Source organism: Mobula birostris, chromosome 2, assembly GCF_030028105.1.
Source record: "Mobula birostris isolate sMobBir1 chromosome 2, sMobBir1.hap1, whole genome shotgun sequence".
In the NCBI taxonomy this organism is placed as follows: domain Eukaryota; kingdom Metazoa; phylum Chordata; class Chondrichthyes; order Myliobatiformes; family Myliobatidae; genus Mobula; species Mobula birostris.
Window position 1 is genome coordinate 89,170,636 of NC_092371.1, and position 16,846 is coordinate 89,187,481.

The following is a 16,846-nucleotide window of genomic DNA, read 5'->3' on the forward strand; positions in this document are numbered from 1 at the left end:
GGACAGGAGTGCAATTGGCTAGAATACCCACAATGGAAGAGTTTATTTTACCTTTCGAAAGACAGACATTGAATAGAAGTGATGGAACAACATGTTACTAGACTGGGTCATTGTTTGCATGCTAATAGTCACACAGATTGTGGGAATGCTTTGCTAGGGCACCATGGGTTCGAAGGCCGAAGCTTGGAGGTCAAAGACCAAAGGAGTCACACAGGCTCAGGTCACCAGTGTTGGAGATCCATGTATGCCAAGAAATTGAGGCCCCGAAGCTCAAACCCACAACTGGCAAGTCCTGGGATGGTCCAAAGTTGGGGACCAATGTCTGAGAGTCTGGGGCCAAGGACTGGAGGTCTGCAGACAGTCTGTCCTGGGGTTGGGCTTGTCTGTGTGTGTGTGAGGGGCTTTCTTGTTGCTGTTGCTCATTTTGTTCTGTACTCAGCAGGTCAAGCAGCATCTATGGAGAGGAATAACGAGTTGATATTTCAGGTCGAACCCTTCATCAGGACTGTGAAGGAGTGGGGAAGAAGCCAGAATAAGAGGGTGGGGGGAGTCCAAGCAGGAAGGTAACATGTGAAACCAGGTGAAGGGGAAGTAGGTGGGTGGGGGAGAAGAGTTGAAATAAGAAGCTGGGAGATGATATGTGGAAGAGATAAAGGGCTGGAGAGGAAGGAATGTGAAAGGAGAGGACAGTGGACCATGGGAGAAAGAGAAGGAACAGGGCTACCAGACAGAAGTGGTAGACATATGAGGAAAAGAGAATTGGTAAGGGAGGTACCAGAATGGGGAATGGAAAAGGAGGACAGGGAGAAATTGACGAGAAATATATGAATCTGAGTTTGAATGTATGCTGCTAGACACTGGCAGTGAAGTAGGGGATAGTGCAACAGGCAGCGTTATCACGTTTGTGGCTGACAGACCCCATGCTTCAGGGTGCATAAACTGGACAAGTTCTAACTGTAGAAGTATTCTGAATAACTAATAAGATTCAAAATGGCAGAACATTTTGGTTGTGGGTACAGGTCTGTTCACCGAGCAGTACCGAGACTCTCTGATCTGACGGCTGTGGGTACAGGGCTGTTCACCGAGCAGTACCGAGACGCTCTGATCTGACGGCTGTGGGTACAGGGCTGTTCACCGAGCAGTACCGAGACGCTCTGATCTGACGGCTGTGGGTACAGGGCTGTTCACCGAGCAGTACCGAGACGCTCTCATCTGACGGCTGTGGGTACAGGGCTGTTCACCGAGCAGTACCGAGACACTCTCATCTGACGGCTGTGGGTACAGGTCTCTTCACCGAGCAGTACCGAGAATCTCTCATCTGACGGCTGTGGGTACAGGTCTCTTCACCGAGCAGTACCGAGACTCTCTCATCTGACGGCTGTGGGTACAGGGCTGTTCACCGAGCAGTAGCGAGACTCTCTCATCTGACGGCTGTGGGTACAGGGCTGTTCACCGAGCAGTACCGAGACTCTCTGATCTGACGGCTGTGGGTACAGGGCTGTTCACCGAGCAGTACCGAGACGCTCTGATCTGACGGCTGTGGGTACAGGGCTGTTCACCGAGCAGTACCGAGACGCTCTGATCTGACGGCTGTGGGTACAGGGCTGTTCACCGAGCAGTACCGAGACGCTCTGATCTGACGGCTGTGGGTACAGGGCTGTTCACCGAGCAGTAGCGAGACTCTCTCATCTGACGGCTGTGGGTACAGGTCTCTTCACCGAGCAGTACCGAGACGCTCTGATCTGACGGCTGTGGGTACAGGGCTGTTCACCGAGCAGTACCGAGACGCTCTGATCTGACGGCTGTGGGTACAGGGCTGTTCACCGAGCAGTACCGAGACTCTCTCATCTGACGGCTGTGGGTACAGGGCTGTTCACCGAGCAGTACCGAGACGCTCTGATCTGACGGCTGTGGGTACAGGGCTGTTCACCGAGCAGTACCGAGACTCTCTGATCTGACGGCTGTGGGTACAGGGCTGTTCACCGAGCAGTACCGAGACGCTCTGATCTGACGGCTGTGGGTACAGGTCTGTTCACCGAGCAGTACCGAGACTCTCTGTTCTGGTAATACATGTTGGGGCCCATTCTACAGGGGCCTAGCTGCTAGTGGAGTGGTGGTGGTGGGGGTGCAGGGTTCAGATCCCACACCTCATTTAATTCACTGAGCTGCCTCCTCCCACTCTCCCACCACCACCCACCATCAGCTGCGGGGGAGTGGATGGGAGGGGTTGGGGCATCGCTCAAATCCCCAGAGAAAGCAGTCTGGTCCACGGCAAGGTGTCTGACCCCATCCAGGGGCAATGATGCCTGAGGAATAAACAATGTAGAGTTGTCAGTCGAGGTGAAAGAAAACCAGAAAGTGCTGGAAATACTTAGCAGGCCAGAAGAAGGAAACAGTTCATGTCTCACATTGTGAACCTCCCATCAGAACTGGAAAGTAAGTGAACAGCAGGTTTCCAGTTGCAGAGAAGGGAGGGGTGGGACAAGAGAACAAGAGGAACATCTCTGATAGGGCAAAGACCAAGGTTGTCCAAGTAACACAGTCTGTCAAAGGGGGATAAATTCCAGTTAATGACAGTCAGTCTGTCCGGGGTGCGTGAATAGAGGACGGTGGAGAAGGGCAGTTAAAGAGAAGACCAAACAGCATGCGGGAACTGTGAGAGGCGGAAGTGGAGCATGGATCGGCATCAGAGAGAGTGCTGTCATACTTAGCATCCATGGAGAGAGAAAAGCTGTTATAGGAGGATGACGTTACATCAGAAAAGGGCCAGTTCTGCCACACACAGGCTTCAGTATTCGGCCCAGAGCGTTCTGGCAGTATATGAGGTACAGTCCCTCTGACCTTACGTTGGAACAGAGTAAGAGATAAATAACTTGATTCACTTATGAATTTATCTTCCAAAACATTAAAGAAATATTCAAAGATCTTTCTTTACATTTTTGCTTAAAGATGAGCTTGTTTGTCACATATGTCCTTTGTGTCAAATCAAATCAGCGGGGATGTGCTGGGGTTAGAAGTTTCAGTAAATAAAAAAAACACAGCATTTGTGGTCTGGTTACACCACAATTCTTCATCACCTAGTGGATAAATTTCCTATTGGCTCCCCTTTCAATGTCTTGTGACAATTCTACAGAATGGCCAGCGGCATCAATTGACTCCATTAGGCCTGGTTAAACCTGTTTTCAGTAGGAATTAATTTATTTTTAGTAGCTGGTGTCACCCGGAAGATATTTCCGCATTGTTGCACAGACTGGAAAGGGTTAAATTGGACAAGCGATACCCTTGAAGCACAAGGAAGGGCAGTGAAATTGCTAATTCCTGAATTCCTAAATTCCTCAGCATTGGATCACTGGGCAACAAATACAAATAAAAACTGGGAAATGAGGACATTAGGGAAGTCTCTGAGGACGTCGATGAATCCTCTGAGCAGCAAGGAGCAAATTAAACAACGGGACAACTGTAACTGTGACTGTGAAGCTCTCCACTGTCTAATCATGGCAACCACTCAGCCCTGACCAGCTGCCCACTTGGGAAGAGCGATTAGATGTATTGAGGCTCTAGGGGCTGAGCAGCTCCTCTGAGACCTGTGGAGGGCAAATTCCAAACAGGCAAGCACACTGAATGTTTGACAGAGGCTGTGCTGTTAGGGAGGTCACATCCACACTGCATTCTCTGAAGCAGGCTCATACTAAACACAGCCTCCACCAATCAGTAAACTTGTTTACACAATGGATTTTAACATCTGAGATTCAACCAACAGGCTTAGATCAGGATGAAATATAAAACGAAATTTCTTCAAAGAAGCAGCAGACAATGGCTAACTCCTTCATGTGAATGTTCAGCTGTGTTCACCTGCTGGACTGGGTAACAGTTTCCTTCCCCAGGCCGAGAGTCTAACGAATACCCTGTCCTACCGAGGTCTCGCCACAAGGACAGCAAGCTGTTTGCTGTTTGTGCAGTATATGCATTTCGAATATATCTTATTAACTTATTTGTAGTAATATCTTGTTTTATGTACTGCGTGTGATATACGTATTGTGAGTGCGCTGTGGTCTGGAGGAATATTGTTTTGTTTGATTGTTGTTAAGACCATAGTGCATGGGCATGATTGTGTGTGTGTGTGTGTGTTAGTGTGTCTATGTAAGTGTGTATGTTTGAGTGTGTGAGTGTGTGTTTGTGTGTCTATGTGTGTATGAGTGTGTGAATGTGTATGTGCATGTGTGTGAGTGTGTGACTGTGCGTGCACTTCTCTGTGTGTAAGTGTGTGAGAGTGTGTGTGGGTGTATGAGTGTGTGAGTGTGTATGTGAGTGTGTGTCGGTGTATGTGCATGAGTATGTGTGTGTGTGAGTGAGTGTGTGTGTGAGTGAGTGTGTGTGGGTGTATGTGTGTGAGAGTGTGTGTGGGTGTGTGAGTGTGTATGTGAGAACATGAGTGTGAGTGTGTGCGGGTGTATGAGTGTGTGTGAGTGTGTCTGTGAGCGCGTGAGTGTGTGTGTGAGAGTACATGAGTGTGAGTATGTGAGTGTGTGTATGTGTATGTGGAATCCTGGCAGCTGACACAAGGAAGGAAGCCCTGTTTGCCTCCTACCTGCTTCTGCTCTTCCCCGAGCCCATCCCACATTGAAGCCACGATCTTGGAGACATCACCGAAGGTGGCGCTGGGGTTCTGTCCTTTGATGGCAGCTTGTGTGTCTCGGAAGAATAGGGCATAGGCAGAGACCGGCTTTTGGGGCTCGTTCGGATCCTTCTTCTTTTTCTTCTTCTGTGCCTTGATCTTCTTGCCATTATCCGCTGATGGCCGCTTCTCTCCGCTGAACTGTAAGGTAAGGCGGTAATAACTTGCTCTGCCTGTGATGCTGGTGAGATTCCTGCAGTGTACCACCCTCTTGTGTACCCAGTCCTCTGAGCTCTCCTGCTGATATGGGAGGCAACTGTGTCCCACCTTACTGTTCCAAGTGTCCTACAGCCACAGCTAGCTGTGACAATATTCCCTCCCACTTTCACCTACATCTTCCAGCACTGGACTTCCTAATTTCCCTCCACTGATCACACTTAAGACCACTTTTATCTAAGGAAAGATAAGCTGGCATTGGAGGGGCTCCAGAGGAGGGTCACCAAATGATTCTGGGAATGAAAGGGTTAATGGGCAAAGAGTGTTTGATGACTTTGGACCTTTACTTGCTGGAGTTTAGAAGAATGTGGGAGGATCTCATTGAAACCTATTGAATACTGAAAGATATAGACAGTGGATATGGATAGGATGTTTCCTACAGTGGGGGAGTCTAGGACTAGAGGGCACAGCCTCAGAATAGAGGGATGTCCATTTAGACAGAGACGAGGAAGAATTTCTTTACCCAGTGAGAGGTGGTTCTGTGGAATTCATTGCCACAGACAACTGTGGAGGCAAAGTCATTGGGTATATTTGAAGTGAGGGCTACTAGGTTATGGGAGAATGGGGTTGAGAGGGATAATAAATCAGCCATGATGAAATGGTAGAAGTAGACTCAGTGTGTTGAAATAAGAGCAGAATTAGGTCATTTGCCCATCAAGTCTGCTTTGTCATTCCATCATGGAACCTATCAACTTCCACTTTAAAAATACCCTATCATTTGGCCCGCACAGTCATCTGTGGCAATGAATTCCACAGACCCACCACCCTCTCTGTACTTCAGACCAAATACAGAACATGTTCTGCAAACAGAGGGAACTCAAACTGAGCCTGTCTTTTGGGAATGGATAATTCTTATCCCCATAACTTTCAGGCCCATCCCTTTGGCTGGTGATGACGGGTGTGGAACGGGCTGTGCCAGCATGTTGCCCTTGGGCATGCTGCTGCTCCTAACCCAGACGACTGCTGAGGCCTCTCTTCCACCCACTAGAGATATTTATCAGGAACACTGCATACACAGGCCCTTAGCATTGTCAATGATACACCCATCTATCCAGCAATCTCACTGACCCTCTACCATCAGCAGGAGGTACCTCAGCATAAGGACAAGGACTGTTAGGATGGGAAACAGCTTCTTCCCCCAAGCCATATAACTATGAACCACAATGCCACTACCCAGGTCTCAACATGCAAACAAGCATTAATTTCAAAGTAAATATGCAAAAAGATAGGTCTGGTCTGCAGGTTGAGATTCCAAGCAATTTTGATGGTATCAGAAGTGATCTGGCAAGTTTGGATTGGGACAGGCTATTTTCTGGCCGAGGTGTATTTGGAAAGTGGGAGGCCTTCTAAAATGAAATGTTGAGAATACAAAGCCTGTCAGAATAAAAGGTAAAGATAACAAGTGTAGGGAACCTTGGTTTTCAAGAGATATTGAGGCCCTGGTTAAGAGAAAAAAGGAGGTTCATAGCAGGTACAAATGAGGTGCTTATGGAGTATAAGAAATGCACAACAACACTTAGAAAGAAATCAGGAGGGTTAAAAGAAGGCATAAAGTTGCTGTAGCAGACAAGGTGAAGGAGAATCCTAAAGGATTCTACAGGTATGTTAAGAGCAAAAGGATTGCAAGGGTCAAAATTGGTCCTCTGGAAGACAAGAATCATAATCCAGGTGTGGACCCAAAAGAGATGGGGAGATCTTAAGTGCATTTTTTGCGTTAGGAGACAGAATCTATAAAAGTGAGGCAAAGTGGCATCAACTTCATGGACCCCGCACAGATTACAGAGGAGGAGGTGTTTGCTACCCTGGGCAAATCAGGGTGGATAAATCCCCAGGGTCTGACGAGGTGTTCCCTCAGACCATACGAGAGGCATGCAGAAATTGCCAGGGTCCTAGTAGAGATATTTAAAACATCCTTAGTGACTGGAGAGGTACAAGAGGATTGGAAGATAGTCAATGTAGTTCCACTGTTTCTCTCAACAGAAACCAGGAGACTATAGGCCGACAAGTCTGACATCAGTTGTGGGAAAGTCAGTGGAAGGTTCAGATGCTCAGCATTCACGATGAAGTAGTAAGGTAGATAAGACATTGGCTTTGTGGAAGAAGTCAGAGATGGTTTCCTCTCTGACTGGAGGCCTGTGACTACTGGTGTGCCGTAGGGATTGGCGCTGGGTCCTTTGTTGTTTGTCATCTATATCAATGATCTGGATGATAACGTGGTTAACTGGATCAGCAAGTTTGCAGATGACAGCAAGATTGGGGCTGAAGTGCACAGTGAGGAAGGCTACCATGGCTTGCAGAGGGATCTGCATCAGCTGGGAAAATGGGCTGAAAAATGGCAGATGAAATTTAAAGCAGACAAGTGCAAGGTTTTGCACTTTGGTAGGACCAACCAGGGTAGATCTTACACAGTGAATGGTAGGGCACTGAGGAGTGTGGTAGAACAAAGGGATCTAGGAATACAGGTCCATAATTCATTGAAAGTGACGTCATAGGTAGATAGGGTCATAAAGAAAGCTTTTGGCAATTTGGCCTTCATAAATCAATGTACTGAGTACAGGAGATGGGATGTTATGTTGAAGTTGTAGAAGATGTTGGTGGGGCCTAATATGGAGTATTGTGTGCAGTTTTGGTCACCTACCTACAGGGAAGATACAAACAAGGTTGAAAGAATACAGATAAAATTTACCAGGATGTTGCCATTTCTGGAGGAATAAGGAAAGATTGAATTAGTTAGGATTGTATTCTTTAGAACACAGAAGATTGAGAGGAGATTTGATAGAGAAATATAAAATTATAAGGGGTATAGATAGGGTAAATGCAAGCAGGCTTTTTCCACCAAGGTTGGGTGGGACTAGAACCAGAGGTCATGGGTTAAGGGTGAAAGGTGAGAAGTTTAAGGGGAACATGAGGGAAAACTTCTTCACTCAGAGGGTCGTGAGAGTGTGGAATGAGCTGCCAGCATGTGGTGCATGCGAGCTCGGTTTCAACGTTTAAGAGAAGTTTGGATAGGTACATGGACTGTAGGGATACAAAGGGTTATGGTCCCGGTGGAGGTCAATGGGATAAGGCAGTTTAAATGTTTCAGCATGGACTATAGAGGCCAAAGGTCCTGTTTCTGTGCCATACTTCTTTATGACTCTAAGTGTCAGTACTGTTATACTGTTTACTTTTCAACTGGTATCATAAATGCACCTTATAATTTTTTAAATCATTTATGGTAGTATTACCTTATATTTTGTGTGTGTTTTACATGCACTTTGGCCAGAGGAACATTGTTTCATTTGGCGGTATACATGTGTATGGTTGAATGACAATAAGCTCAACTTGAAGTTGAAAAGGAGGCTGTCTGACTCCTGGGCAGGTGGCTCCAGCTCACTGCTCCAGTGAAACACCCGTGAAGGAACAGGGAGAACTATGACCATACCCAGAATAAATGAATAACATACCAAGGTCCCCCAATAAGTGCCAGAGCAAGAGTTGGGCCTATCCAGGGAGCCAGACAGCTGCTGACTTCTTTCTAAAGACCCAGCAAGGAACTCTGTAAGGGTTTACTCAGTTAGTCAAACAAGAGGGGTGTAACTTGAGGTGGCGAGACCAGGACTGAGCACAAATTGGAGATGGTTAAGGATATAATCGGAAATTATTTAAAAGGTTTTTATTTGATATGTGCCTGTCAGGACCAGGATTGCTGTGCCTGTTTACCATTGATAGGACATGGGAGTGAGACACTATGTGTTGCACAGTTATCAACAACAACGGAAGGCAGGAGTTAGTTGTACCTTGGCGAGGACTTCAGCTTCCTCTTCATGCGCTGAGCTGGAGGGCGAGGGAGTGGCTGACTTACTTCCGGGGGGTGAGGGCGAGCCATGTGTGTGGACGCTGCGACCCATGTTCAGGCCGACATGAGCACTGAATTGTGAATGGCTGATGGCAGGCATGTGACTGGGCGGCAGAATTCCTGACCGACTGACCATGGGGTGTTGGGCTTCAGAATCGTACGGAGGGCCTTCGGGGTGACCCACTCCATGCATCTGCTGAAGAAAGATGGGGTTTAAACACCTCATTAGTTGCAGGAGCCAGGACCTCTGTAACAAGCTTCAGGTGTGCAGTGGTGGGTGTTGCAGTGTTGGATGAGGATGTACAATGAGTATGCTTCTAGTAGTTTAGCTTTCCTATGCTTGCCTATAATCTTTATAAACCTATATATTGCCCATATATGTTCAGTGAATTTTCTAGAAATTATAGAATAGCTGATTCTCGAAGCTTCTCCGTTTTCTGCCACAAGTGTCCCTCCACTAGAATCTGTCTATTCCATAGATCAATCATTATCACTGGGATATTGATATCTCTATGAGACAACCACAACTTCTTCTTTGTTTGTTCTTTGTTAACACTTTATAAAATGGGTGCAACCACCAAGTTTTCTGCCTGCCCCGTTCCTGACTTCCAAAGAACTTCAGCATAATTATGAGGCTGAGTAATAAACCGAAGTCAGCATTGTTTCCTTAACGAGAAACATTGCCTGACAAATTGTTGGAATTCTTTGAGGACATACATGCAGGACATACAAAGGAGAGTCAGTGGATGCTGCTTATTTGGATTTTCAGAAAACCTTTGACAAGGTGCTGCACATGAGCTGCTTAACAAGAGCCCATGGGATCACAGGAAAGATACTGGCATGGATAGAAGATTGGCTGACTGGCAGGAGGCAAAGAGTGGGAATCAAGGGAACTTTTCTGGTTGGCAGCTGGTGGCTAGTGATGTTCTACAGGGGTTAGTGTTGGGACCACTGCTTTTCATGTTATACATTGATGATTTGGATGATGGTATTACTTTTGTGGCCAAGGCGTGTGACGTCGGGCAGTGAAGCGCGGAAGATTTAAAAGGTCAGAAATCCTGATTTGGGTTTAATTCAGAGAAGGAAGTCTGAGAATCGGAGTGGGAGTGCGGCAGAAGCCATTTTGAATTTTTCATTTTTTCATCGGAGTTAAGAGAGGTGGGACTGCACAGGCGTGTGATGTTGGGCAGGGAAGCGCGAAAGATTTAAAAGGAACACAGCCTTATACAGTGGGCAGCGTCGTTTTGCAGGCAGCAGAGTGAGCTGGGAGCAGAGTGAAGGCCTAAGGGCTTTGGCTCAATGGGCTTAGGTGGAAATGGGCTAGGCGAAGAAGGTTTGGTTTTCAATTTTTCCTGTTATTTGAGGAAAGGGGGGAAGTATGAGTGTGAGGGCAGCTTGTTGTTCTCCCAGCCTCCCAGATGTCCACATCTGCATCAGGTGCGCCAAGCTGCTGCTCCTAAAGGACCATCTAAGGGAACTGGAGCTGCAGCTCGATGACCTTCATCTGGTCAGGGAGAGTGAGGAGTTGATAGAGAGGAGTTACAGGCAGGTGGTCACACCGGGCCCCGGGAGGCAGACAAGTGGGTCACGGTTAGGAAGGAGAAGGGGAAGAGTCAGGTACTAGAGAGTACCCCAGTGGCTGTGCCCCTTGACAATAAGTACTCCTGTTTGATTACTGTTGGGGGGGACAGCTCACCTGGGGGAAGCAACGGTGGCCGTGCCTCCGGCACAGAGTCCGGCCCTGTAGCTCAGAAGGGTAGGGAAAGGAAGAGGTGGGCAGTAGTAACAGGGGACTCGATAGTTAGGGGGTCAGATAGGCGATTCTGTGGACGCAGTCAGGAGACCCGGATGGTAGTTTGCCTCCCTGGTGCCAGGGTCCGGGATGTTTTTGATTGCGTCCAAGATATCCTGAAGTGGGAGCGTGAGGAGCCAGAGGTCGTGGTACATATAGGTACCAATGACATAGGTAAGAAAAGAGAAGAGGTCCTGAAAGGAAAATATAGGGAGTTAGGAAGAGAGTTGAGAAGAAGGACCGCAAAGGTAGTAATCTTGGGATTACTGCCTGTGCCATGCGACAGTGAGCGTAGGAATGCAATGAGACGGAGGATAAATGCGTGGCTGAGGGATTGGAGCAGGGGGCAGGGATTCCAGTTTTTGGATCATTGGGACCTCATCTGGCGCAGGTGTGACCTGTACAAAAAGGACGGGTTGCACTTGAATCCTAGGGGGACCAATATCCTGGCGGAGAGATTTGCGAAGGCTACTGAGGAGACTTTAAACTAGAATGGTTGGGGGATGGGAATCAAATTGACGAGACTAGGAGAGAGGAGGTTAGTTCACAAATAGAGAAAGCTAGTAGACAGTGTGTGAAGGAGAATAGGCAGGGGACAGAGAAAGGGAGCACTCAGACCAAAGATGTAGAGGAGAAGGAAGAAAAAGATAACAAAGTTGTTTGCTCCATTCGGGATAAACAAAGAGTAAGAGGTGGAGAGTTTCTTCAATGCATCTATTTTAATGCTAGGAGCATTGTAAGAAAGGTGGATGAGTTTAGAGCTTGGATTGATACCTGGAAATATAACGTTGTAGCTATTAGTGAAACATGGTTGCAGGAGGGGTGTGATTGGCAACTAAATATTCCTGGATTTCGTTGCTTCAGGTGTGATAGAATCGGAGGGGCAAGAGGGAGAGGTGTTGCATTGCTTGTCAGAGAAAATATAACAGCAGTGCTTTGGCAGGATAGATTAGAAGACTCGTCTAGTGAGGCTGTTTGGGTGGAATTGAGGAATGGGAAAGGTGAAGTGACGCTTATAGGGGTGTATTATAGACCACCTAATGAGGAGCGAGAATTGGAGGAGCAAATTGTGTAAGGAGATAGCAGATATTTGTAGTAAGCACAAGGTTGTAATTGTGGGTGATTTTAATTTTCCACACATTGACTGGGAAGCCCATTCTGTAAAAGGGCTGGATAGTTTGGAGTTTGTAAAATGTGTGCAAGATAGTTCTTTGCAGCAATACATAGAGGCACCAACTAGAGAAGGGGCAGTGTTGGATCTCCTGGAAATTGGGGAATGAGTTAGGGCAGGTGTCGGAGGTATGTGTTGGGGAGCACTTCGGGCCCAGTGATCATAATACCATTGGTTTCAATATAATTATGGAGAAGGATAGGACTGGACCCAGGGTTGAGATTTTTGATTGGAGAAAGGCTAACTTTGAGGAGATGCAAAAGGGTTTAGAAGGAGTGGATTGGGACAATTCGTTTTATGGGAAGGGTGTAATAGAGAAATGGAGATCATTTAAAGGTGAAATTTTGAGGGTACAGGATCTTTATGTTCCTGTTAGGTTGAAAGGAAAGGTTAAAAGTTTGAGAGAGCCATGGTTTTCAAGGGATATTGGAAACTTGGTTCGGAAAAAGAGGGGGATCTATAATAAATATAGGCAGCTTGGAGTAAATGAGGTGCTCGAGGAATATAAAGAATGTAAGAAGAATCTTAAGAAATAAATTAGAAAAGCTAAAAGAAGATATGAGGCTGCTTTGGCAAGTAAGGTGAAAATAAATCCAAAGGATTTCTACAGTTATATTAATAGCAAAAGAATAGTGAAGGATAAAATTGGTCCCTTAGAGAAACAGAGTGGACGGCTATGTGCTGAGCCAAAAGAGATGGGGGAGATTTTGAACAATATCTTTTCTTTGGTATTCACTAAGGAGAAGGATATTGAATTAGGTAAGGTAAGGGAAACAAGAAGGGTAATTATGGAAAGTATGATGATTAAAGAAGAGGAAATACTGGCGCTATTAAAAAATATAAAAGTGGATAAGTCTCCAGGTCCGGACAGGATATTCCCTAGGACCTTGAGGGAGGTTAGTGTGGAAGTAGCGGGGGCTCTGACAGAAATATTGCAAATGTCTTTAAAAACGGGGATGGTGCCAGAGAATTAGTGTATTGCTCATGTTGTTCTATTGTTTAAAAAGGGTTCTAAGAGTAAACCGAGCAATTATTGGCCTGCGAGTTTGACGTCAGTGGTGGGTAAATTGATGGAAAGTATTCTTAGAGATGGTATATATAATTATCTGGATAGACAGGGTCTGATTAGGAACAGTCAACATGGATTTGTGCGTGGAAGGTCATGTTTGACATATCTTATTGAATTTTTTGATGAGGTTACTAGGAAAGTTGATGAGGGTAAAGCGGTGGATGTTGTCTATATGGACTTCAGTAAGGCCTTTGATAAGGTTCCACATGGAAGGTTAGTTAGGAAGAATCAATCGTTAGGTATTAATATCGAAATAGTAAAATGGATTCAGCAGTGGCTGGATGGGAGATGCCAGAGAGTAGTGGTGGATAACTGTGTGTCAGATTGGAGGACGGTGCCTAGTGTGTGCCTCAGGGATCTGTACTGGGTCCAATGTTGTTTGTCATATATATTAATGATCTGGATGATGGGGTGGTAAATTAGATTAGTCAGTAAGCAGATGATAGGAAGATAGGTGGAGTTGTGGATAATGAAGTAGGTTTTCAAAGCTTGCAGAGAGATTTAGACCACTTAGAAGAGTGGGCTGAAAGATGGCAGATGGAGTTGAATCCTGATAAATGTGAGGTGCTACATTTTGGTAGGACTAACCAAAATAGGACATACATGGTAAATGGTAGGGCATTGAAGAATGCAGTAGAACAGAGGGATCTAGGAATAATGGTGCATAGTTCCCTGAAGGTGGAATCTCATGTGGATAGGGTGGTGAAGAAAGCTTTTGGTATGATGGCCTTTATAAATCACAACATTGAGTATAGGAGTTGGGATGTAATGTTGAAATTGTACAAGGCATTGGTAAGGCCAAATTTGGAGTATTGTGTACAGTTCTGGTCACCGAATTATAGGAAAGATGTCAATACAATTGAGAGAGTACAGGAGAAATTTACTAGAATGTTGCCTAGTTTTCATCTCCTAAGTTACAGAGAAAGGTTGAACAAGTTGGGTCTTTATTCTTTGGCGCGTAGAAGGTTGAGGGGGGACTTGATAGAGGTATTTAAAATTATGAGGGGGATAGATAGAGTTGACATGGATAGGCTTTTTCCATCGAGAGTGGGGGAGATTCAAACAAGAGGACATGAGTTGAGAGTTAAAGGGCAAAAGTTTAAGAGTAACATCAGGGGGGATCTTCTTTACTCAGAGAGTTGTAGCTGCGTGGAACGAGCTTCCAGCAGAAGTGGTTCAGGCAGGTTCGATGTTGTAATTTAAAGTTAAGTTGGATAGATATATGGACAGGAAAGGAATGGAGGGTTATGGGTTGAGTGCAGGTCAGTGGGACTAGGTGAGAGTAAGAGTTTGGCATGGACCGAGATGGCCTGTTTCTGTGCTGTAATTGTTATATGGTTATAAGTCTGCAGATGATACAAATATAGGTAGAGGGGCAGATGATGTTGAGGAGACAGGGAGTCTGTAGAATGACAGAGGGTGGGAGAATAGGCAAAGAAATAGCAGATGGAATATAGTGTAGGGAAGTGCATGGTCATGCAATTTGGTAGAAGGAATAAAGGTGTAGACTATTTTCTCAGTGGGGAGAAAATTCATAAATCAGAGCTGCAAAGTTCTGATTTGGGAGCCCTTGTGCAGCCTTAAAGGTTAACCAGCAGGTTGAGTCGCTGGTGAGGAAGGCAAATGCAATGTTAGCATTCATTTTGAGAGGACTAAAATATAAAAGCAAGGATGTAATGTTGAGGCTTTATAAGGCATTGGTCAGACCGCACTTGGAGTATTGTGAGCAGATTTGGGCTCCTTATTGAGAAAGACATGAGCTGGCACTGGAGAGAGTCCAGAGGAGGTTCAGGAAAATGATTCTGAGAATGAAATGGTTAATATATGAGGAGCATTTAATAGCTCTGGGCCTGTACTTGCTGGAGCTTAGAAGAATGGCGGGGGGGGGGGGCGGGGGTGGAGAGGTGATCTCATTGAAACCTCGCAAACATGGAAAACACTAGATGGAGTGGGCATGGAGAGGATATTTCCCACAGTAGGGAAATCTAGGATCAGGGGGCACAACCTTGGAATAGTGGGATGTTCATTTAGAACAGAGCTGAGAAGGAATTTCTTTAGCCAGAGAGTGGTGAATCTGTGGAATTCGTTGCCACAGGCAGCTGTGGAGGCCAAGTCATTGGGCATAGTTAAAGTAGAGACTGGTAGGTTCTTGATTAATAAAGGCAGCAAAGGTTACAGAGAAAAGCCAGAAGAATGATGGAATGGCAGAATAGACTTGATGGGCTGAATGGCCTAATTCTGCTCCTATTTCTTAAGGTCTTAATTCCAGTCACCATTTTGGAAACGTTGTGACTGTAAATTGTGCCCTTTTACATTCTCCTTCAGCCTGGGCCCTAGATCCTCCTAAGGTGATCATAGCATCATGCAGGAATCCACAAGCTGTCTGATCAAAGCTTCAAACAATAAATATTAGTCCATATCGGTCACCAGTCTGATTAACGGGTCGCTCTGAATCCGCTTTTGGAGCTTATGGGTCTGGTGGGAACGGAAACACGAGAGTCTGCAGATGCTAGAAATCCAGAGCAATACACACAAAAGGCTGCAGGAACTCAGCAGGTCAGGCAGCATCTACGGAGGGGAATAAACAGCTGACTTTTGGTCCAAAATGCCAGCGGTATACACCCCTCCATAGATGCTGCCTGATTTGCTGAGCTCCCCCAGCGTTCTGCGCGTGGGACTAATGTGTCCTTGTTTGGGCAAGTGTGGCTACAGCTGACAGAATACCACTCAGAAGGGTTTTATGGGGATGGTGGCTTTGCAGATGAGCCCATCTCTAGCTCTCTGCAGCCGCACTGGCAGAACATCCTTCATCCATTCCTAACTCTGGGCAGTGAGTGGACTCTGGTGGACTGATGAGACCAGCTCAGAGTTGACTCTGCTGTGTGGGATCAGGCATGAAGTACCTCAGTAAATCAGTGGCCTTGGGGTCACTTTTATTGAAACACAGAGTTATAAGATTATGACAACAGATGCTGTTTCGCACTAATTCTCATTTGCGAGCCAGCTGCGTCATTGCCCTCTCCTGTACCATCCTCCTCTCCACCATTCCAGATTTTACAATTTGTCCACTGTTCAGGTAACTAACTCAATCCCACCTTACCCCTGCAGACACGAGGAATTCTGCAGATGCTGGAAATTCAAGCAACACACATCAAAGTTGCTGGTGAACGCAGCAGGCCAGGCAGCATCTCTAGGAAGCGGTACAGTCGACGTTTCGGGCCGAGACCCTTCGCCAAGTCTTACCCCTGCAGACCCAGCCTGAATAATAACTGACTTTCAGCACACACCACTATCCACTCCAGTGATGCTTCACATTCCAGTCTGCTGAAACATTCCTTTATTTGCTCTTCCATCAAGTAAGAAATAACTGTGTAATCATGGCAGGATTAGCGTTCACCAGCTGATGAGAAAGGTAGCCAGGCTGTGGGTGTTAGCTGGTGCACCATCTCCACACCTGGTTTTAGAACATTACAGCACAGCACAGGCCTTTTGGATCACGATGATGAGCCAACCTTTTGACCTACTCTCAGATCTATCTGACCCTACCTTCCTACATAGCCCTGCATTTTTCTATCATCTATCTAAAAGTCTTTTATATGCCCCTAATGTATCTACCTCTACCACTAGCCCTAACAGTGTGTACAAACACCCACTACTATCTGTGTAAAGAACATCCTCCCCACACTTTCCTCAATCATCTTAAAATTCTGCCCCTCTCACATCAGCCATTTCCAGTATGGGAAAAGGTCTCTGACTGTCCTCTTGATCTATGTCTCTAATCATCTTGTACACCTCTATCATGTCACCTCCTCCTCCTTCACTCCAAAGGGAAAAGTCCTAGCTTGCTCAAACTATCCTCATAAGACATGCTGTCTAACCAGGCACTATTCTGGTAACTCTCCTGGTGCACCTTCTGTAAAGCCTCCACATGCTTGGAACTGGGAGGGAGGGAGGGAGGGAGGGAGAGGGAGAGAGAGAGAAGGTGCTGGGTTCATCCCCAGAAAGGGCACTGCTCAAGTAAACGGGATACACTCTCTCCACCACCACCCCCAGCCCCCCGCTTCTACCTTACTGCCTGGCAGGGA

General features: G+C 46.2%; 1 protein-coding gene across 3 annotated transcripts in view; it reads right to left on the bottom strand.

Moving 5' to 3' along the window:
- Positions 1 to 16,846, bottom strand: part of tox2 (TOX high mobility group box family member 2) — a 199,863-nt gene that overhangs the window by 11,318 nt on the left and 171,699 nt on the right. The window contains exons 4-5 of one of the 3 annotated variants that reach the window (XM_072244726.1): positions 8,671 to 8,922; positions 4,589 to 4,816 (exon numbers count right to left, since the gene is read on the bottom strand). In XM_072244726.1, coding sequence (XP_072100827.1) covers positions 4,589 to 4,816; positions 8,671 to 8,922 — 480 coding nt within the window. Of the gene's footprint in view, positions 1 to 4,588; positions 4,817 to 8,670; positions 8,926 to 16,846 lie in introns of all 3 variants that reach the window. The other 2 variants (XM_072244716.1, XM_072244734.1) reach the window with 2 other exon arrangements.